The sequence below is a fragment of the Asparagus officinalis genome, chromosome 5 (assembly GCF_001876935.1).
Source record: "Asparagus officinalis chromosome 5, Aspof.V1, whole genome shotgun sequence".
Classification (NCBI taxonomy): domain Eukaryota; kingdom Viridiplantae; phylum Streptophyta; class Magnoliopsida; order Asparagales; family Asparagaceae; genus Asparagus; species Asparagus officinalis.
In genome coordinates, this window is record NC_033798.1 from 113,769,671 (window position 1) to 113,794,258 (window position 24,588).

The 24,588-nt window shown below is 36.3% G+C and overlaps 1 protein-coding gene across 1 annotated transcript; it reads right to left on the reverse strand.

Annotated features, from left to right (window-relative positions):
• Positions 2,357-15,142, reverse strand: LOC109840750 (spermine synthase-like). Its single transcript, XM_020409504.1, has 12 exons — positions 14,949-15,142; positions 14,701-14,862; positions 14,569-14,613; positions 12,009-12,085; positions 11,758-11,880; positions 10,954-11,058; positions 10,815-10,887; positions 10,550-10,621; positions 10,193-10,388; positions 9,420-9,549; positions 8,610-8,684; positions 2,357-2,633 (listed from the first exon to the last, which is right to left on the reverse strand). Exons 2-12 carry the CDS (start codon positions 14,828-14,830, stop codon positions 2,580-2,582), a joined length of 1,080 nt encoding a protein of 359 aa, XP_020265093.1. The 5' UTR covers positions 14,831-14,862; positions 14,949-15,142; the 3' UTR covers positions 2,357-2,579.

Here is a 24,588-nt window from a genome sequence, read left to right on the forward strand (position 1 = left end):
TTCTTAAAAAATCACTCACATCATCCAATAATATGGTGACAACTCATCTCATCTCATCTCCTATTATTTGATTTCCTTCTTTTTTTAGCCAACCAAACAACTATAAAACAATTTTTTAAGGAAATAGGTTTCCTATTCCTTGATTTCCTTCTTTTTTTTGGCAAGCAAACAGCCCCTAGGAGATGATATGAGATGAGTTGTTGGATAAAAATAATATTTTATTGGATGTTTTTGTGATTTTTAGGGATGGAAATAGATGAAAATAATATTTTATTGATTTCGATGTACTCTTTTTATTTTCTTGATTTCTAGGAAACCAACCAAACAGCCCCTTACTGGTCAAAATAAGAATAGGTCATTGTTCAAAATAAAAACATAATTGATTCCCATTTCTGAAGCAGTACAATCAGAGAAATACACTCAAGTGGCATTTAACAGAAGCAATTCGAACAGCAACAGTAAGCTACATTTTACGCACAATAAATGCTAAAAACAGTGACATCTGGTTTACATTCCAACTTAGGGTCTGTTTGTTTGTCTAAAAAAAGTGGGAAATCAAAGAAATGGAAAACTATTTCTAAAAAGAATTGTTTTGGGAGTGTTTGGTTTGCTAAAAAAAGAAGGAAATCAAAGAAATGAAGATGAGATGAGATGAGTTGTCACCTTATTAGAGGATGATGTGAGTGATTTTTTAAGAAAACTTGTTTTGATGTTGTTTGGTTGGCCAAAAAAATAATAAAATAAATTATAAGAAACATATTTCTTGTAATAGGTTGTTTTCTTTTGTTTGGTTCATACTTAAAAATAAGAAAATAGATGAGATGAGATGAGTTGCCATTATATTATTGGATGATGTCACCCACACTTAAGGAAATTGTTTTCCTAGCTTTTTAGGAGGAAATAAGTGGAAATAAAATGTTAATGAGATGAGATGAGTTGTCACCATCTTATTGGATGATGTGAGTGATTTGAAATGATGAGATGAGATGAGTTGAGTGATGTTGTGAATGAAAATAATATTTTATTAGGTGTGGTTGATGAGTTGTTGTATGAAAATAATATTTTATTAGATGTGGTTGATGTGGTGGATGAGTTGTTGGATGAAAATAATATTTTATTAGATATGGTGGATGAGTTGTTGGATAAAAATAATATTTTATTAGATGTTGTGGGTGAGTTTTATGGATGGAAATGGATGAAATTGTACTTTTGAGTTTTATGGATGGAAATGGATGAAATTGTACTTTTTGAGTTTTCTTTGTTTTCATTTCTATTTCTTGTTTTTTTATGAAATAACCAAACAGGCCCTTACCCAAATTCGGACAGCGTTAGATGCTGAGAGCTGTGGGCCCACGGCCAGAAATTCGTGTCAACTGCTTAGCCACACCCAGAGACACTAGGTTAACTAATTCCAGTTAGGGTCTGTTTGGTACATTTCAGAAAAAAAGAAGGAATGAAAAATAGTGTTTGAAAATTCATTTCAGAACATTTCAGAGGGTTTCCCGTATTTCTTTTATTTCGATTGTTTCACATTGAAATAAAAAAAAATGGAAAACTCAACCGTCGTTTTAATAGTGATTTCAACATTTAAATATTACATTTTAATCCTACATTTTTATTTTTTGGGTTTGTTTGAACATAAAAAAAAAGAAGAAAACAGAACTTAGCCGTTGTTTCAATAGTGATGTCAACATTTAAATATTGCCTTTTAATCTTTAGCCGCCGTTTCAACGGTGTTTTGGACAATTAAATATTGCCCGATGTGATATTTCCACTCGGTTTTGATCTGAAATGGGTTTTCTTCAAAATCTAACGTGGCATCCTACGTGACGCCCTCATTTCTTTAAATCACACAACGAAACAAACTTGTGATTTATAAATCCCTTGAAACCAAAATCTGATGTGGCACTATTGACATTTCCCTAAATCCCATGTGGCACCCCATTTAAATCCCTTGAAACCAAAATCTGATGTGGCACTATTGACATTTCCCTAAATCCCATGTGGCACCCCATTTCCTCATTTTTTGGGCAAACAAACAAGTGGCACTATTGACATTTCCCTAAATCCCATGTGGCACCCCATTTCCTCATTTTTTGGGCAAACAAACAATTATTATATTCCCTTTTTTTTTTCCTTCACGCATCTAGTTTCATATTTTTGGTACCATAATAATGGGTTTTCAAATCTTATTACTCCAAATTTGCTTCCAAACTATATCACAGATTCATTGACCTATCGCTCCACCGGAGCTACGTTGGGCACAATACTATTGAGAGAGTTTGTAATACCAAAAGAAGCCCAACTACTTCTAACTTGTTGCAGGTGGCCATAAATCAGACTGTTGGGATCATCAGAGAGCTGAAAATAATCTTATTCTTCTTCTTCCGAAATTAATGTACTGGTCGCACATACAAGGAGCCATAAATCACACAACAATACTAACTGGGTCGGCTCGTAAAAACAGTTTTTATTAGAATAAGTAACAGCGACATTCCTTCTCGACACACCTTTTCTACTAGGCATGAATTGTTAGCTTTTAGCAGTCTGTTGCAGATTCATATGGTGACTATTGAGAGTCAATTTTCTGGTTCTTCGTTCATCTTCTCCTTCGAACCATCAGATGGCTTCCGCTGCACCAACGATAGCACAGAAATATTAAAAAAAAACTCCTATGAAATTTTTGGTCCTATAACTACTTGTATTAATTGAGAAGTAGAAAAAAAAATGCAGCGTAAAAATCTCTATGGAAACACATGAGGTGTCCTCAAACACTCTGATTTCTAACCACGACATTCTCTATAACTAATACGCATTCCCTAAATCCGACTGAAAAAAAAACTATGGAAAACATGGAAGGCGTCCCATTCTGTGAACATTCTCTATACCCTTGAAAGGTAAATGGAACCATGGGAGGGTCTTTAAACAGTCTGATCTCTAACCAAGATTTCTGTTAGGACATCAGCATCCAACCATAAAGTCACGTAGACCACAATGAAGGACATGAAACATATAATAGATCATCCACGAAGATGGTCCGCCATCACTCTCTTGGTATACCATATGGGAATTTACCTACATTCTTAACTCCAATCCGGCGACCTTCTAATTCCTGTTTTCAAGAAGAGCGACTGTCACATCAAAGAGATATGTACATCTCCATCTATCAAAAGAGTCGTTATTTACCTAAGTCCATTCCCCAAACCTTTAGAGTTTAGGGGCAAGCAGCGACGGCGATCTTGCAAGAACTTACCTACATTCTTAACTCCAATCCTGCGACCTTCTAATTCCTGTTTTCTGTTCTCTTTTTTGTAATTTTTAATGTGGTTTACGAATGAGATTTTTTTTAAAAGAGACCATTTTATAAGAATAATTAGCAAAATCGTGTGAGCACGTGGGGTCCACCATACCCACGTGAACAAAGAACTTTGTTCATAGGTGCGGAAAGGAGCAGGCCCACCCGACATGCGCTTCTATAAATAGAGCGCTTAGGGTTTTGCGCTGATGTGAGCAAGGCAGGAGGTTTTTTCTTTGTTGGCGGCTACGAAGAAAAGTGGGTGCAGAGGTTTGCTAATTGCGGCGGCAGAAAGGCTTCGTGCAGGAGTTTTTTCTTTGGTTTGCGGCTGCAGGAGAAAAAATAATTACAGAGAGAGAAAGTGCAATGAGTTATCTACTGTAGATATTTTCAGCAGTGAAGATTTCTTGTGTGCAGTCATTTTTTGTACTTTGAGAGAATATTTGTGTGAGGGATCTGAGAGTTTGTGAGAGGGTTTAGGTTGTGAGATTGTAAACCCTTATTGTATCTCTCCCTCTAATAGTAGATCTCCCCCCTCCTTGTCCCGTGGACGTAGGCAATTTGCCGAACCACGTAAAATTTGTGTTCTTGTCGTGATTTGTAATAGCTTGTATGATCCCTCGACAGGTCAGTCCTAGAACTGATGAGAGGAAGAGTTGATATCTCACTTTGTTGAGATATCCGCTTCAGATTCTTGTTTCCTTGGTGAGACAGGAATTCTTACGATCTAATCTCTTGTTGTGCACCTTGCGCACCGAAGGTGCTGTCAAAATTTTCGCTGCGCACAAGTGGTATCAGAGCTCGGGGTTGGATTTAGGAGCTTGTTCGAAGGATTCGCTGTTAGATTCTTATTTGAAGAGTTAGATCGACAACATGGGTGAAACAAACACATCGGGATCGTCTCTTACGAAGACGATACATAGTTTGAGCATCAATAACATGAAGATTGATGTTTCGAAGTTTGACGGTAAGATTAATTTCGGATTGTGGAGGTGTCAGGTGATGGACGCATTAGACGCTCAGAATTTGGAGGAGACTCTTGAGTTACAAGAGAAACCTGACGATATGGAAGCTAATGTTTGGAAGAAGATGAATAGTAGGGCGTGTGGAGTTATTCGGTCATGCTTGACGCCGGATCTTATTTATGACGTGATGAACGAGACGTCGGTGAAGAAGATTTGAAAAACACTCAATGAAAAGTATCTTACTAAGAGCATTGAGAATCGACTTCACTTGAAGAAGAGGTTTTACAAGTTCAAGATGAAGATGAGAGTTTCCATTAGGGAGCATGTTAACAATTTCACAAAGCTACTTTCAGACATGGCTAATGTGGATATCATGGTTGAGGATGAAGACAAGGCGATGCTACTTTTGTGTTCGTTGCCCGATGATGATTATTGTACTTTTGTCCTAACTATGATTAATGGAAGAACTACTATAAGTTACAAGGAGGTGACCTCAGCGTTGGTGAATTATGAGTTGAGGAAGAGTGTTGATGAGTCATCCGAGAAGGCATCGGGAGATGCATTAGTAGTTCAAGGCCGTGGTTCAAACCGAACCAGAAGGTCGCGGTCTAGAGGTGCACATCATGGGATTCGTAGGAATCAGTGTGCTTTTTGTAAAGAGGATGGATATTGAAAGCCGAATGCCCAAAGTTAGATCGAGCCGAGAAAAATAAGGGAAAACTGTACAAGCTTCAGAGGTGAATGTTCTCAAGACTAGTGGTAACAATTCAGATTCGGATTCTTCAGACTATTCGTTGTCTGCACTACCGTCAGTTTGTGTTGTCAACTCTACAGAATGGATGTTGGATTCGGGTGCTTCATACCACGTTTGCCCTAGAAAGGATTGGTTCTCCAGCTTTTAGAAGTTAGAAAGAGAGGATGTTGTGCTCATGGGTAATGGACATGCATGCTCTATTAGTGGTATTGGTACTGTTTGGATTAAGATGAGTGACGGGGTGATTCGGGAGTTGAATAAAGTGAGGTTCGTTCCACAATTAAAGATGAACATCATTTTACTTGGAGCTTTGAAGGCAGCAAGCTATAGGGTAACCTTGGTGGACGCACGCTTGAAAGTCATATTGGGATCCATGATTGTGATGAAGGGCGTCAGAAGGATCAATTTGTATTATTTGCCTGGAAGCACGGCAATTAATAAGGAGATGACGACTTCATCAGATTCGGCTAGACTGTGACGTTGTTTAATGCTGGGTTATTTGATTGGTAATACCGTGCATAGGTTGTTGAGGAATGCTATGACCTGCAGTTTGAAGTCCTGTAAACCCATTAGTATGAGCAAGAAGCTAAGGTGGAGTTAGGCACTTCTATCCATCATTCGAGGGGTCTTCTGAGGGGTGTTCATTCAGGCATTCGGGAGCCTTCCAAGAGAGCATCATTGGGAGGTAATAGGTATGTGGTTTCCGCAGTTGGGGATTGCTCTAGGCATTGGTGGGTTGCAACCAAATCATGTTGGTGTGAAGTCCTAGAAGCCCGCAACAAATGAAGTGTATTGGCAGAAATGTGAAGGTACTTCAGTCTGATGTTAGAGGGAGGTGCAAGATGGACCTATTTCTGTATTTGTGCCGAGCTCACGGCAATTGGAGACACTTCATTGGTGTGGAAACCTTGAGGCGACGTGATGAGATGACAGATTTGGGGAGCTGTTCCTTTCTAGAGGAGGATCGACGTTTGATATCGAGCATTGGCATTGGTGTGCGGGCTAAGACATGTTTGGACCGTCTCATGTATAGGTTGTCGACTGTTGCATGTAGAGATATGGGATCTGATGGAACTGCTTCAGATTTTGGGTTACGTTGGATGTTTGGCTACCCAGCACTTGGTCACACCATGGATGTGAGATTTGATCCGATAGCACATTTAGGATTCAGAGACGTGTTTAATTATCATGTATTAGCTTCTGACTTTGTTCTGAGAAGGTATATTACGTTTAACTCTCGGCAGGTAGAGAGTGGTGATCAGAACATTAGAACATCGCAGCAGGTGAAGAGTGATGCTACTCCACGTTGGGTGGAGACTCCAGATCATACTGCATCATTAGAGATTCTAGCTGATGTGACACAGATTGAGAATCATGTTGTTTTGGATGCAGATGATAGGTTGATTGATTCGAGTGTAGCTGATAGATGTAGTCTAGACATGGCCGTTGGTTCATCTCAAGTGGAGGTGTTTGGATTGTTTCAGTTTAGGACCATTGGAGGTGCTATCAGCCGTAGACTTGATCGTGATGTTAGAGAAGGGTTGCAAACTCTTTTATTGGATTGAGGTCGTTAGTAGCCATTTAGATGAACTACGTGAGGCTTGATTCCTTGGGCAATAGGATACGTAGGCAGTCATGTTTGATGCAGCCAATTTGGATTAGCTGTTTTTGATGGGGGTGAGATTGTTTAGACTCTCGTTCGGGTTCCTGACTTGTTGTCGAATGAGTGAGACATTTGGTTGCTTTGGTGTCGGCTTAATTTTTTGGTAGAAAACTTCACCGAGGTGGAGAATTGTGAGCACGTGGGGTCCACCATACCCACGTGAACAAAGAACTTTGTTCATAGGTGCGGAAAGGAGCAGGCCCATCCGACATGCGCTTCTATAAAGAGAGCGCCTAGGGTTTTGCGCTGATGTGAGCAAGGCAGAAGGTTTTTTCTTTGTTGGCGGCTACGAAGAAAAGTGGGTGCAGAGGTTTGCTAATTGCGGCGGTAGAAAGGCTTCGTGCAGGAGTTTTTTCTTTGGTTTGCGGCTGCAGGAGAAAAAATAATTACAGAGAGAAAGTGCAAGGAGTTATCTGCTGTAGATATTTTCAGCAGTGAAGATTTCTTGCGTGCAGTCATTTTTTGTACTTTGAGAGAATATTTGTGTGAGGGATCTGAGAGTTTGTGAGAGGGTTTAGGTTGTGAGATTGTAAACCCTTATTGTATCTCTCCCTCTAATAGTAGATCTCCTCCCTCCTTGTACCGTGGACATAGGCAATTTGTCGAACCACGTAAAATTTCTGTTCTTGCCGTGATTTGTAATAGCTTGTAGGATCCCTCGACAAGTCAGTCCTAGAACTGATGAGAGGAAGAGCCGATATCTCACTTTGTTGAGATATCCGCTTCAGATTCTTGTTTCCTTGGTGAGACATGAATTCTTACGATCTAATCTCTTGTTGTGCACCTTGCGCACCGGAGGTGCTGCCAAAATTTTCGCTGCGCACAACAAATCGACCATTTCATAAAATAATTAGCAAAATCGACCTCTTTTTGGCCACATCATCAAGGCTGGCCGAAAAGTGGTCGATTTCACAAAATATCATTTCTAAAACACATAGGACTAGTAGTCCTATGTAATTAGCGATGTTAATCACAAGATACTAATGCTTCTCTCATTCCCGTTCCCCTCCTCAACCCACACCACTCCCCTTCCGCCGCTGCTCTGTGCCTCGCCTGCCACTCCAGCCACCCTCACAAACTCCTCTAGCAACCTCTCAACAACCAAACTCATCACAACCACTCCCAAAATACCCTCCAACACCCCAATTCTCCACCAATTTCGTCCACTCGAGCCATACAATTCCCTTCAAACCAATGTCCATCGAATTGGCCCCAAATCGTTGATCGCCCCCAAATCGTTGTAGGCTTCTCCTCTTTGATTGTGGAATTGGGATCTGAAGAGGGATTTAGGGTGCAGGCAATGGGTAGAATGGAGAAAACGATGGACGGCGAAGGAGGAGAGGGCAGAGCGGGAGTGGAAGTCAAGGCGGAGGGCGCAGTAGAGGAGGGGGGAAGGGGGATGAGTGAAGCATTAAGATCTTTTGAGGTGCCGCCCATTAGGTTTTGATTTGAGGGTGCGGAGGAGGCCGATTCTTAGTATTTTATAATTAACAATCGCAAACTACACGGGACCACTAATCCCGTGTATTTTAAAGATGATTTTTGTAAAACCAACCTTTTCTTGGCCATGTGGCCAAAAAGAAGTCTATTTTACTTATTATTATGCGAGATGGTCGATTTTGCTAATATTTTCTAAGAAGTGGTCTTTTTTAAAAAAATTCTCCTTTCTGAATTTATTATCTGTCAAGTATCTTCTAAGATTGCTCTGGTAAATCCAAACAGAAAAACAGAAAAATGGAAGTATTGATAGCATGTGAGCACTAGCATTGTTTTCAACATGTGGACACCGCTGGGCACCGGAAATATTGAGGCTGAACCCAAAATTATATCTTTATGAGCATGTTTCAAGGACCAAGAGACATGGAAAGTGTGGCACTCACATTAGAAGTTTTCACAAAATGAGGCATAAACAAAGAGGATTACTATAGTTACCTTAACTGGGAAATTCTTTAGGATGCCCAGCTCCCTCTTTACAAATGTTGGCAAAGCAAACGCAGCCTTGTGCATCTGCAAAAAGAACAAAGTGGATCCTCAATTTGAATTGAATGGATGAAAAATTATGTGCATAATAAAAAGCAACAAAATCATATGAAAAAAAAGTGGTAAAAAAAGTTGCATATAAAAAGTTTCTACCATGGTGTCTTTTGCTTCAGACAGTTGATCAACTAGCATGTCCCTATATTTGACTTCCAAAATTCACGGATTGATACCAAGATCAAATAGTACACATTGCAGGATTTTCAGCTCAATGGAAGCTGCAGGCTAAATGGAAGGGAGCCTTTAACAAAGATGAAGCAGGAGGCATAAGAGACTCAGAAGCCTATTTTTAGTTTACATAGTTTTTAATAGCTTATGAAGAGTTACAAACCTAGAATGAATCTAGGATGTAAGCAAGCATATAATTGGGAGTTACAAATATCCACATTGACTTTATGCGCACAACTGAGCCAATCTATCATACTTGAGAACTGCAGCGCAGAAACTAGTAAATAGCACAATCATGAAATCATCAAGAGGTATTAAGACAGCTAAAGGACAAACAGTAAATGGTTCAGCTACAAAGTAATGTGCCAGCATACGTAACTATCAGAACAGCTAAAGGACAAACAGTTGCATGTTCAGCTACAAAGACTAGCACAGACTCTAAACACAAATACATTAGACTATATAATCATTATGCGACAGTCATAAATCATTAGCATCTTGCCTCCAAGCATGAATGACTGAGAAATTCTTAAATACCTCTGAATTATAAAATTTAAGTTCTCTCCTGGATTTTAATGCTTCCTCCTGGTTTTCAATTGGGTTTGCTGGGTTCAAGAAATCAACAGGTGGACCATCCGTAGAACACAACAAAAATCCAATCACACCGCTGCAGTCAAATAAAGTAAATATACGATGAACATTAGTGTGAAAGAACAGGTTCTTATCACATTGTAAGCTAGAAGCATATATCCAGGAAAATAATAATCCAATTGATGTTGAGAAAGTAGATTTTGAAAAGAAAAAGAGTAATAGAGGAAAATTACTTTGGCTAGCTTATGAACTGCTGCTAATAACTACCTTAGGAGTATCCCAAATAATCCTGACAGCTGGAGTATAGAAGGTCATGTAACTAATATGGAAATGAATCAAGAGAGAACATGAAAGAATACTTTATGTGTGAAGGTGGTAAAACATTAAGACATCTTTTTGCAGTTTACCCTCGTGTTTCCTTATTTATAATTCATTCTAGGAGTTACTAAAATTGTCTGGACGCAAATATTAAAATTTTGTACAAAAAAAAGAGATAAAAATTCAAGATCTAGAATATACATACCCCTAGCGTGAAGTATAGTTTCCCCGCCAAATCAGGCACGGGACATTAAGAACCTGGTGTTAACTTATATTTTATACAGATGTAAGACAAACTAAAGGCGGTGTTAAGCATTTTTCATCTATACATCTTCTATAAGACTAATAAAAAGGATCTGTTAGATAATTTTAAACAGAAAATAAAATAATGTCATAAGTACCTGGGATAAGTAGGCACACTTGTCCAGGCATAATGTACAGAACCTTTGAAGACTTCGCGACAGGTGGAGAGCATATCCTGAATAAGGTGTGTATGGAGCCACATACTTTCGGCTTGGTTACAAAGCACGCCACCAGGCCGTAATACCCTTGCAATTGTTTCAAAAAATGGCTTTTCAACAAGCTCTTGAGCTGGTCCTGTAATTAATAATATATGGTTCAAACATTGAGTATATGTTGTTAATAAGTACAAAAATATAGCATGTAACACCAAAGCATGTTTCTAGATTTCCCCGTGAGTTTCCTTATAATTCAAATACCTTTTGTAATTTAAGTGGAAAAAAGTAACTGAAACATACCTATTGGGTCAGATGAATCAACAATAACTGCATCATACATCCCTTCCTGAGCATTCCTAAGAAACTCCACAGCTGTTACAAAGATATGACTAAGCAACCGAAGAAAACAAAAAAAATCTAGAACAAAGTATGGCTAAGAGAAAAGCTTTTAAAAGTCCACATTTGATAGACATCTGTGCAGACCGTTTTGAACAACTGACAGCATCAAAAACCATAAAAATATGCAGCTAAAATTAATAATGCTGATTCCCATTTTTCAACATACCATCACCAACATGAAGTTGAACTCGAGGATCCTCAAACCCAATGGACAACTCGGGGAAATATTTCTTACAAACCTACAGTAAGTACACCTGTCATATCAATGTTATGGCATAAAATGGCTATTAAAGTTTGCCACTTACGTCTATGACCAACTTGTCTATTTCACATATATCAATTTTCTCCACAGAACCGTGTCGAGAAATTTCCCGAAGCACTCCACCATCACCACCTCCTATAACCAGAACCTGCAAAAGATAGCTCCATTAGGTAAAGTACAAACATATGCAGATTCATATGTTACTCAAATGTCATCACTGAATAGAAGTCAGCTGACAACACTTCGCACAGAAATTTGAGTTCTTGTATGAGAGAATCCAGAATAGAGAGTAAGAGCTAGCAGATACTTTTTCCACCAAGGAAGGAAGTTTTCAAGATGATCAAGTTGAGAATTTTATTCCAGCTAAGTAAATATAGTCCAAGTTCCGAAAAGAAAATGAATGCAAAGGGGACCTCCATCCCTCCTCTACATATAGAGGAGAATTTACTCTAGCTGGGTAGTGAGGGACCTGCACTGAACCAATAACCTCTCCATCACCAGTGTAAAGAACCTTTAACAAGTATAATTTCGCTTATGGTAAGTCAAGTGCATTTTACTCAGCGTAAATTCTTTTAGACTTTTTCAAACAAAAAATGTGTTTGTACAGGTACTTACTAAGGGAAGATACTAGCACAATATGCAATTTATTCACAAGTTTGGTAGAAACCGAAAGAAATGCAAATCAAATTCAGATAATTTTTAAATTTGGTAGATAACAACAAATAGCGTAACTAAAACATACTTGTTCATTTTTAATAAAACCAAACTAGGATAGCAGCTTCGATCAGCAGTCTGAATAAATGGAAAGTAAAAAAAATAGAGTTGATCAAGCCATTAAGGAAATTACAGTTTTTGGCGATGAAATTGAACAAAGAGGAAGATGGGAGATCATCTCTTGATAGGCACATTCATCTTTTTCAGTCAGCTGAACAATGCCATCAAGTGCAAGCACTTTTCCATAAGTTGATGACTGCAGTGCAAGATAAAACAGAAATCCAGTTACTGAAAATTTACAGGAACAGACAACAATAGCAACTAGGAACTTCAGCATAGAGACAGTGTAAGACTTTAAAACAGATAATGTAGATTGGAAGAAACCTCAAAAACCAATATCTCTTGGTAGTCTGATCTCCCCTGAAATAGAATCTGTTCCACTCTCAATGAATGAGCCTCCCCTGCAAATAACAATTTAAATGCACTTCAACAATATATAAGAGAAAGATATGAAAAGTAATGGAATAACAGTCTTAACAAAAGAAATCTGATGTTGCATCACCACGATCATCTACATAACCTTATAAAAAGTCACGAGATCAGAAGGTTGATTGGATATGGGACGTGGGTCGAGCTCTTATTTTGTTCCCCACTACAATTTCATCTAGAATCTTATACACACTTTGCTCTGTGCTTGCTTGTATGTGAGCGAAGATATCATGTACTGGCCATGCTATAACGTAGTGAGGTTAGGAATGAAAGAATGATTGTCATGTACACCCCTTTATTTATTTTTATTAATACATGCCTCTGTAGATCTAAAGGTTTTTAGCAATATTCTCATTCACCATGGGGGGGAAAACACATGTACGCACCCTCTAAGTTATGTTATTTATTTGAATTTGTCAAGTACAGCTTTTCAAAATAAAAGGAAACATGATGGTCAGTTTTGATTCTTTTGACTATCCATAAAAAGATCTAAGGCCCTTCTACACTTAAAAGTTCAGATGACTTTCTTGCAGTTTTATTCTCTTCTCATCTTTACTTGCATTGGTTTGCTCATGGAGCCCATGGTACTGGTGCTTTATAGTTGCTGTTTCATAGGTCGAATATGATTCCACATCCTACTTGCTGTCTGGTGGGTGTGCGCACTTATGGGAAACTATGGATGGTTGATAGGATGTTTTTTTGCTGCTTTAGAAAGTTTTTTTTCCTCAAATGCTCAGGACTTCTACCCTAAATTCCTCTCTACCATCAAATTTATACAGGATGTCAGACCTTGTTTTCATTTACCAGTTCCCGATATTCAATCAGCATATTATAGTTTTCTCCATCGACAGGTAAAAGACATGAATTTTTTTCCGGAAATGATCTTTATAACAATATATGAGATACAACATGAAAATGAGAGAAGAGCTATGTATATATAAGAACATATAGGCATAGAAAAACATAACATTATTAAACGAATCCATACTAGGTAAAAAATTTTGAAATGCGCCAAAAAGAATACGCCTTTCAAAGTTTGCACAATATAGAATTTCAACTAAATACCGATAAGAAACTTTTAAAAATCATAAGAGTAATACATGTGAATTTTCATTAAATGTTAAGGTGTTAACAATATTTTTTCATTACGCACAAATGTGTGCTGTGTCATGCACACTTCATGTGCACCAAAGAACTACATCAGCACTGGTGCTAATAACAATGTTTAATTTCACACAAATGCACCCTATTATGCATGCATCACGTGCCCTGGGAGTACTGGTAATAGTATAGAATGCACTTTCTAAAAAATATTCCCTATTCCAGGTAAGTGTTGGAACTAATAATATATTTTCAGAACTCCTTGAGTATCTCTTGTTTACATACATAATGCTATGCTCAATTTAGATAAACATGGATTTGAACTTCCTATAACCCATATTACTCTCATTAATTAACATCAAACTTTCCTTTGGCAAAAATAAATGTTATCTAAATTGTTTTAGTTATTTTATACTTATAAATTATAACTATAAGTTTATTTCCTTATCTGGTTTTCCATAAAGAATTTTTCCTGATACATGCATAGCACGTACCTGAGAAGTTATTTATATACAAAAAAGGTTACACATTATAAAACCTATCTTTATGTATCAAAACAAGCAATTGGGACAATAATGTCAAGAATCCCTGCCTATAAGAATTAAATCCAAGTGCACTCCAAGTCATTCTTGTCCTGATCAGGATCCAAGGGATTTTGGCTCCAACCACCAACACAAGGGCTAAATTCATGAAGAAATACCAGTATTAGGCTGCAACCGCCTTGAAGATAAGAAAAGTTCAACAGTAGTATATATATTATAATTAAGTTGGATTTTAAAAATTAAAAAATTATAAAAAATCTTCATCAAAGAAAGAGATAATGTTCCCATAGCATGCATATATATATATATATATTATTATTATTTTATTATTATTATTATTATTATTATTATACACTAAAAGAGCAAGTTGGTGTAATTAAAATCAAGGGTTATTTGCACCTTGGCACCCCCAAGTTTACATCATTTTTAACTTTGATACCCAAACTTTTTATTTGACACTTTAATACCCCAAAGCTTACACTTTTTTTTCCTTTGATACCCTAAAGTTTTTTTCCAACACTTTGATACCCCAAAATTTACACATTTTTTAACTTCAACACATAAATTTAGGGCATCCAAGTGTCAAAAATAAAACTTTAGAGTATCAAAGCTTAAAAAGGTGTAAATTTTGGGTACCAAACCTAAAAAGAATGAATCAAAGCGTTGGAGAGAAACTTTGGTGTACCAAAATTAAAAAACACCGTAAACTTCGGGGAGAAAAAGAACAAATTGATCAAACGGGAAACATGACCAGCAAATTGAAAAAAAAAACATCGATCACTGTCAAATTGGCAATCAAGAATATACCTTACCCGGCCACATTGGATTGTTATAGTACAAACTCTTCGGAGACTTATCTGCAAAATTACAAGACCAAAATCAGTAATGAGCTTCAACATTCCCTAAAATCCAAAGAAATTAACAAAAAAAGTAAAGAAATTGACCAGATGGCAACCGAGATTCCGAGAGCCAGCCCGAGACAACGGTTGCATGAAGCTTGGCCTCGGACTCGGGCACCGAAGCTAGGGCTTTCTTGCAGCAATTTGGGAGCCCCCCGCTTCCGCTCGCTTCCATGAACCCGATTCCTCTCCTCACTCTCCTCCAGCCTGCGGCGATCAACGACCAGTCCAATCCAATCACGACGGAAAGATAAAAAATTTCAAAAAGTTAGGGTTTCGCTTTGCTTTCTCACCCGAATTCTGATTGCTAGGTCAGCTCGTGAGCCTTTTCAGCTGGCGAATTTATTCTCTGTTTGATTTGATTGATTCCTTTTCCCTTTTATTTGGACGCGTTTTTGTTTGGAAATCCCGTGAAATTGTTAGAATGTGAGTACAATTCGTAGTCCCTGAGCTTGAGCTCAACAAAAATGAAAGGTGTCGCTGAGGAAAGATTTTGGGCCCTGTCATTTTCGTCTGAGTACAATTCGTAGCCGTTTGGATTTGCCTGGTGCAATACATGTGGGGGTTTGGTGAGTATTCTAGTACTATTAGGGCCTGTTTGTTTGCCTCAAAAAAAGGAAATCAAAGAAATGGAAAACTATTAAATCAAAGAATTATTTTGGGAGTGTTTGGTTTGCTAAAAAAAAGAAATCAAAGAAATGGAGATGAGTTGTCACCTTATTATAGGATGATGTGAATGATTTTTTAAGAAAACTTGTTTTGATGTTGTTTGGTTGGCGAAAAAAATAAGGAAATGAATTCTAAGAAACCAATTTCTTAAAAAAGTTTGTTTGGTTATTTCTTAAAAATAAGAAAATAGATGAGCTGAGATGAGTTGTCATTGTATTATTGGGTGATGTGATCCAAGATTAAGAAAAGTGTTTTCACAACTTTTTGGGATGAAAACAAAGAAATGAAATGTTAATGAGATGAGATGAGTTGTCACAATCTTATTGGATGATGTGGGTGATTTTTAAATATGAGATGAGATGAGTTGAGTGATGTTGTTGATGAAAATAATATTTTATTAGATGTGGTGGATGTGATGGATGAGTTGTTGGATGAAAATAATATTTTATTAGATGTGGTGGATGAGTTGTTGGATAAAAATAATATTTTATTAGATGTTGTGGATGAGTTTTAGGGTTGGAAATATGTGAAATTGTACTTTTTGAGATTTCTTGCTTTTCATTTCAATTTTTCGGTTTTTTGGGAAATAACCAAACAGGCGACTAAACTTTGAAAATATTGGAAAAACCCCTTAACTTTGACAGTATTAGAAAACCCCCCTTAAATTTAGGGGTTATTAGAAAACTCTCCTTAACTTTGGATTTTATCAGAAAATCCTTCTAACTAGGGGAGCTTTTGTCAAAATTTAAAAGTTAAAGAGGGTTTCCTAATAAAATCTGAAAGTTAAAGGGGATTTTGTGATAATCTCTATACTTAAAGGCGGATTTTCTGATTTTTAAAACAATATATAAAATATAGCATTATGTAGCACAAAATAGCGTATAGCGTAACGTAGCGTCACCATGTCGCTATGTAGTGCTGAAAAATAGCAATAAATAAATAAAATAGCGTATGCTATTTTACTTATAGCGTACGCTTTGTAATGCGTCTTCATAGCGCTCCATAGATTAGGTTAAATTATTCAAAGGCTCGGGCTGATTTAAAAAAAAACTTTGATTGTTATGATTGATTTTTTTTAAATTAATTAGATTTTGCAAAAAAAATGTTAAAAAGGAACCAAAGAATCACTCATTACTTTTCTTTAAATTAATCAGATTTAGAAGTAATAAAAACTAGTACTTTTCTTTCAAAAATAAAAGTTGTAACTTCACTTGGATTACTATTAGATAATTTTACATTTATGACGTTCTATTACCTATTAGAACTTATTGTGATAATGTGTGGTGTATTAGGCATGTCCATCTGGGCCGGCCCGGTCCATCTGGGCCGGCCCGGCCCGGAAATCCGGGCCCGGGCCGGGCAAAACCGGAGCCCGGGCCGGGTCCGGGCCCGGGCCCGACCGGGTCGGGTTCCGGGCTGGCCCGGAATTTTTTTATTATTTTTTTAAATTTTATTTAAATTTTAAATTATACAAAAAAAGACAAAAAAATTAATAAAAAAATAATTTTATTAATCACTTAAAATGACATAAATTACAAATAAAAATGATAAAAACAAATTCTTTATTAATAATTAATAAATCATTTATAAATTACAAATACAAATTTATTGTGGAATTCATCGCATCACAATAGATAAGTACATCCCAACTAGGTTGGCACCTACTCACCTATATCACTATTATTTGTAACTATTTCCAAAATAATTCTTTACAAATTTTAAGCTAAGATATAAAAATTACAATTTATTCTTTATATCTATCTGCTAGTCCCAATTCTTTAAATTTATCTTCAATTCCAGCCATCCGATCGATGCCTTGCGCTCGCTTCTCGTACCTCCACCAATCTTGTAAGCACATCACCGCTTGTACAGTATACGGATCTAAGTATGTTCTATGGTCGTCGGTCAAACGTCCTGCTGTGCTGAAGGCGGATTCCGAAGCTACCGTCAAAACCTGCACTGTTAGTAAGTCACGAACCATGTTGGAAAGTATAGGATATGAAACTGATCCATATACTTTCCACCATTGCTCACGAACCATGTTGGAAAGTATAGGATATGAAACTGATCCATATACTTTCCACCATTGCAAAATATCTAAAGCATTTCCTTGATATACTTTCCACCATTGCAAAATATCTAAAGCATTTCCTTGACATTTAACTAAAGAAGTAGATAAATATTCATCTATTTCAGAAACCTCCAATGATGACGATCCAAGTCCAGATCCACCAATTAGCTCAGCTACTATTGCATATCTATCAAAACTTATACTTTTACCTCGGGATGAGCTCAAAGAAACCGAAGTTGTAGACTGTTGTGTAGCTACACCATGTCTAGCTGCATACTCATCATATAAGGTTTGAAAATAATTTCTAATAGCTAAATGATGAGTAGTAGTAGTAAGGATGGTTCCATCATCTAAGTCTATAATCTGATTACCATACAAGAATTGTAACAAACTTCGAAGGCCAATATCCTTCAAGCATGGATCAATAAGAACCCCCAAACCAAAAATATGAGGAATATGCCTAAAGTACTTATTAAATTTGCTCTCCATTTGAAAAATCATAGGTCCAAAAGTATCATCCATACGATATTTTTCAAATTTTTTTTGAATATTTAAAATTTGTAAATCAGCTAAAGTAATGGTTGGATAATAACAGCCAGATAATAACATTGTAGCATCATAAAAAAACTTGTAACATTTCATTTAAATTACATATAATTGTCCATTCATCTTCAGTTATTCCATAAGTGCTACCAAAACTAGAACTAGAAGCATAATAGTTTATAAAATCAGTTATAATGTCTTTATATTCTATGGCTACACTTAACATTGCATAAGTGGAATTCCACCTATGGTCAACATCTTTTGGAATTAGTCTGGGCTTTACATTTTTTTTTTCAAATTTGTTTCCATCTTTTAAGTCTTTGTTCAGAAGCATTATGCATATAAGCAATTGTTCTAACCTTTTCTATCATGAGTTTAATTTCAGTAAATGCACTTTGAACAATTAAATTTAAAATATGACAGATACACCTAATATGAAAAAGATCACCATGACATGGCAATAATAAAGATGATCTGATAAAATCAACAGCTACATTGTTATTACTTGCATTATCTAGTGAAAGAGAAAATATTCTTTCTGAAATTTCTAATTTCATAAGTTCTTCAATTATTAAATTTACAACATTAATACCAGTATGTGACTCTTCTATTGTAATAAAAGAAACAACTCTTTTAAACATTTACCAATTTTCATCAATCTAGTGTGCTGTGATACATAAATATCCAGTTTGTGCTCTAGATGTCCAAATATCATAAGTTAAAGAAAATTTACAGTTTAAATTTTTAAAATAAGAATTTTTTTCCTTGTTCTTCCTGATAATATTTTAAAATATCACGTTGACAGGTTTGACGAGAAAATTTTTTAAATGCAGGATAAAAACCATCTCTAAACATATCTTCAAATTCATCATCTTCTACTAATTTAAAAGGAAGGTTTTTAAGAATGATAAACATGATTATGCATTTCCTGGCTCTGGCAGCGTCATAGTTCCAACTACCGAGACTACCAGAAGAGGAGGATTGAGAAATCATAGATTGTCGGATATCACCGTGAGGAGTCTGGCCTTTGTTGTGTTTATCTAAATGACGTTTGAGGTGGTTGGTGCTGCTCTTATGATGAGCTTGAAAAATCTTGTCGCACAACGCACACTTAGCCTTCTGGGTGAGGATCCTACCGTGTTCATCCTTGGTGATGTCGATCTTCTCGTAAAAATTCCACACATCAGATCTTGGCCTTTTAGGAGCTCTTGGTGCAGATTCGTCGCCACCGGATTCGGGATTAACTTCGGTAGGAGTAGACCCAGTAGGAGGACTCATTTCAGGATCGGGAGATAGGTTTTGCTCTTCATAATCAGATCCAGAAGCCATTTGATGAAAGGATTAGAAAGTATAAGAGAGTATAAGACTATAAGAGTATAAGAGAGAGTATAAGAGTATAAGAGAGAAGTAGATGAGTTTTAGTATGAAGAAAATAAAATGAAAACCTCCCTCTATTTATAGAACCAGCCCTCTAAGCAAATGATCAAAATAACCTCACAAAATAGCCATTTTTTTACTGTTTTTGGGGACAAAACGGTCAAACGACCGATTATGGCCGGGCCGGGCCAGGCTAGCCCGGCCCGGCCCGGTATTTTTTTTTTTTCGGCAAACGCCACCTATGGGACCGTTGCCCCCGGGCCGGGATCCCAGCTCGCCCGGCGTCCGGCACCTGTTCCGGGCCGGGCCGGGGCCGGGCCGGAGCAGCCCCGTTGAGAACAAGCCCGGACTACCGGGTCGGGGCGGTCCGGGCACTGCTGAGGCAGCCCGGGCCCGGGCCGGGGCCGGGCCGGGCACCGCTGAGGCAGCCCGGGCCCGGAACCCGGACAAACCCGGATTTCCGGGCCGAGGCCGGACCGGGCCGGCGGGCTTTTTGGACAGGCCTAGGTGTATATTTTTTTAACGACTATGCTTTTTGGAATGATTGTTAAGACATATGTGATTGATTTTCTTGTGAAATTGTGATGATATATTGATTTGTGATAGTATTTTTATGATGGTATGTTCGAGAAGTGTGATTATTATTCCTATTATTTGATTTTGAAAATTATGTATCTATGTAAATATTAATGAATTATTTAACCTACGGTTAAGAGTTACGCTATTTTGTATTTATGTTAACCAGAGGTGAACGTTACGCTGTGTGTTATCGCTATTTTCAACATCGTTTTAAAAGTTGGGGGGTTCTGATAATTATCAAAAGTTAAGGGAGGTTTTCTGATATTTAGCCGAGTTTTTTCTTCGCCCCCTCTTTATTCCTCCTTACTCATTTATTATAGTTAACCGTGTTACGATGTAATTTTTGACCCACGTGTCTTTCATATGTTCATGACGACCTATCAGAGTGGTGCATCATCATGAGTACTTAAGGCGTGTGGTTTAAAAAATGAAAACAACTAAATTAATTAAATTTTTTTTTACAAAGGTAGAATAGTTTCATAGAAAATAAACGATATCAATCTTGATACACTTTTATATAACTTTTTTTTCCATCTTTCTATTTATAAAAAATTTAAAACAGAAATTCACAAACCTTCTCCTTTCCTCCCTCCTTCACACATTCTAATAAAAACCTTCTTCCTTTCTCCTTCTTTTTTGGAATGGAAATGTTCCGCGTTTAATTTAAGGTTAACTTTTATGCGATATAAGATCAGTTGAGCTTCCGGACCCTCGTCAATCAAGGATATGGGAATTATTATATCAAGACTTGATAATATCAACGAATTGAATTGAAGAATTTTATTATCTAATCGCTGAGAATCAAGTGGAATTAACACTAAAAAAATAACTTGCAACTAATATTATAGCATTTGTTACCGAAAATCAACTTCAGATGCATTATATGAATAACTCTGATTTTATTGAGGGAAACCAATCTTCAACTTAATTTGGTATCCGTTGGAAAATAGTTTATGAGGAAAACTACATATTTTTTATCATATTTAGAAAATATGATCTATTTTTTTATTTACATTTTTAACATTGTGACTTTTTTAATCATCAAATTGGCTGCAGTTAGGGGTGGCTAAAAAGCCGCAGTAGCACCTGTCCATGACCCGGGTACCCCGGGCAAAAACGGAGCCCGGACACCGGGTACCAGCGGCTGGGTACCCCGGGCCGGGCTCCAGGCCGTCGCCGGGTTTTTCTTTTATTTTTATTTTTTTTAAAATAAAAAAACAATAAGCATAAATATACGTACAAATTACAAAAAAATACTTAATTTTTTTTAATTAATTGAAATGACATAATTACAAGTACAAAAATTATAAATAAAAGATGATAAATAAATTTTTATTAATAATCATGTCCATTCATGTCATTCATATGCTTATACATAAACAAATTGTAAGTACTTATAGAAATTATATAAACAAATTGTATTTATACACATAAACATATATATAAAAATATAAATTATATATATATATATATATATATAATATATATAATATATATAATATATATATTCATATATATATTTATTTAATAAGAGTATAAATATATATAACAGCATTATTATACATATATAAGTTATTTATATATATACACACATATCTAAACATAAACTTATATGTAGCATATATAAGCTATATTTATATTAATGAGTATAAATACTATAAGGAGTATATAGAATATAATATTTATATAGTCTATACATATATATAAACATAAACTTATATGTAATATATAATTATATTTATATAAGAGTATAAATATATATACATATATATTAACATATTAAAGAGAGAGTATACTTATACATATATATTTTTATAGCTAAAAGAGTATAATATATATATATATATATATATATATATATTAATATATATATATATATATATTATATATATATTATATATATATATATATATATATATATAATATATATACTCTCCTCTCTTAAGTATATAGATTATAAATAAGTATACTCTCTCTTATAATAAGTAATATAATATATATTTAAGAGAGCAATACTTATAACATATATATACTTATATAGAGGAGAGAGTATACTTATTTAATAATTATTACTAGAGAGAGAGTATATATAATATATATATATAATATATATATGATATATATATATATATATATTATATATATATATATATTACATATATTATATATATCACACATATATATGATTATATATACTAATATACTATTTATACATACAAGAAATAAAAAAAATTAAAAAAGCATTGTTCCGGCCGGCCTCAGGGCCCGGGGGCCGAGCGCCGGACGATCAGGCCTGTGCCTGGCCTGGGTTTCCGGGCCAGGTTTCGCCCGACGCCTCCAACCGGGGCACGCCGGGTTTTTAAGCCACCCCTAACTGGGCAGCAATTTGATGATTAAAAAAGTCACAATGTTAAAAATGTAAATAAAAAAATAGATTCATATTTTCTTAAATATGATAAAAAATATGATAGTTTTCCTCATAAAATATTTCCAACGAATACACAAAATTAAGTTGAAGATTGGTTTCCCTCAATAAAAATGCAGAGTTATTACAGTAATAATTGCATCTGAAGTTGATTTTCGGTAACAAATGTATAATATTAGTTGCCAAGTTATTTTTTTAGTGTTAATTCCACTTGATCTCAGATTAGATAAATAAAATTCTTCAATTCAATTCGTTGAGTCATTATCAAGTCTTGACTATAATACATTCCCATATCCTTGAATTGACGGAGGGTCCGGAAGGCTCAACTGATCTATATATCGCAATACCAAAGTTAATTCTTGAAATAAACGCGGAACATTCTCCATTCCAAAAAAGAAAGGAGAAAGGAAGAAGGTTTTATTAGAATGTGTGAAGGTGAGGGAGGAAAGGAGAGAGGTTTGTGAATTTCTGTTTTAAATTTTTAATAAATAGAAAGATGTGAAAAAAAAGTTATTATAAAAGTGTATTATCAGATTGATATCGTTTATTTTCTATGAAGCTATTCTACTTTGTAAAAAAAAATTTAATTAATTTTAGTTGTTTTCCATTTTTTAAGCACACGCCTTAAGTACTCATGATGATGCACCACTCTGATAGGTCGTCAGTAACATATGGAAAGACACGTGGGTCCAAAAATTACATCGATAACACGGTTAACTATAATACAATGAGTAAGAGGAATACAAGAGGGGCGAAGAAAAAAACCGCCTAATAATCGAAAACCTCGTTAACTTTTGACTAATTATCAGAACCGCCCCAACTTTTAAAACGATGTTGAAGAATAGCGGATACACACAATGCGTACACTGGTTCACGTACCTCTGTTGTTAACACTAAATACAACACATATGCGTAACTCATTTAACCGGTAGGTTTAAATAATTTCATTAAACTATTTATACCATAGATACATAATTTTCAAAATCAAATAATAGAATAAAACGTATACTAATCACACTTCTCGAAACATACATCATAAATAGCTATCACAAATCAATAATATCATCACAATTTCACAAGAAATGAATCACATATGTCTAACATCATTCCAAAATAGCATAGTCGTTAAAAATATACCCTCGGCTGTCAAACAGCCCGCCGCCGCGGTGCCGGCCTGGCGCGGAAATGCCGGGTTTGTCCGGGTTGGGGCCCGGCTGCCGTGCAGCGGTGCCCGCCGGCCACCGGCCCGGGTCCGGGTGGCTCAGCAGTGCCGGACCGGCCCCGACCCGGGCCGGCTGTCTGCAACGGTGCGCGGCCCGGCCAGCCGGCCGCGCGGAACAGGGCCGCGCGGGACAAGCTGGGGCCGCCCCGGGGCAACGGTCACCATAGGTGAGCCGTTGCCGAAAAAATAAACCGGGCCGGGCCGGGCTAGCCTTGCCGGCACGCCATAATCGTCGTTTGACCGTTTTGTCCCAAAAAAGTAAAAAAATGGCTATTTTTGTGAGGTATTTTTTGATCATTTTGCTTAGGAGGCTGGTTCTATAAATAGAGGGAGGTTTTTCATTTTAATTTTCTTCATACTAAAACTCATCTACTCTCTCTTATACTGCTATAACTCTCTCTAATACTTCTTATAGTCCTTATACTCGCCTGCTATACTTTCTAATCCTTTCATACAATGGCTCTGATCTGATTTGAGAGCAAAGACTATCTCCCGATCGCTGAAATGAGTCCTCCTACTTGGGTCTACTGCGGCTACCAGAAGTTACATTCCTGAATCGGTGGCCGACGATCTGGGCACCAAGAGCTCCTAAAAGGCCAAGATCTGATGTGTGGAATTTTTACGAGACAGATCGACATCACGCAAGGATGCAAACGGTAGGATGCCTCACCAGAAGGCTCAGTGTGCGTTGTGCGACACAGATTTTTCAAGCTCATCATAAGAGCAGCACCAACGCAACCTCAAAACGTCATTTAGATAAACACAACAAAAGCAGACTCCTCCAACGGTGATATCCGACAATCTATGATTTTATAGATTATATTACTAAGGAGAGAGCCAGTATATAATATATATATATGTATATATATATATTATATATATATAATATATATATATATATTATATATATAATATATATATATATATATATATATATACTATATATACTTCTAGTATATAACATATATATATGGTATACAGTATACTCTCGCTTATATATGCTATAATTATATATGCTATATATATTTATTTATACTGCTTAATATA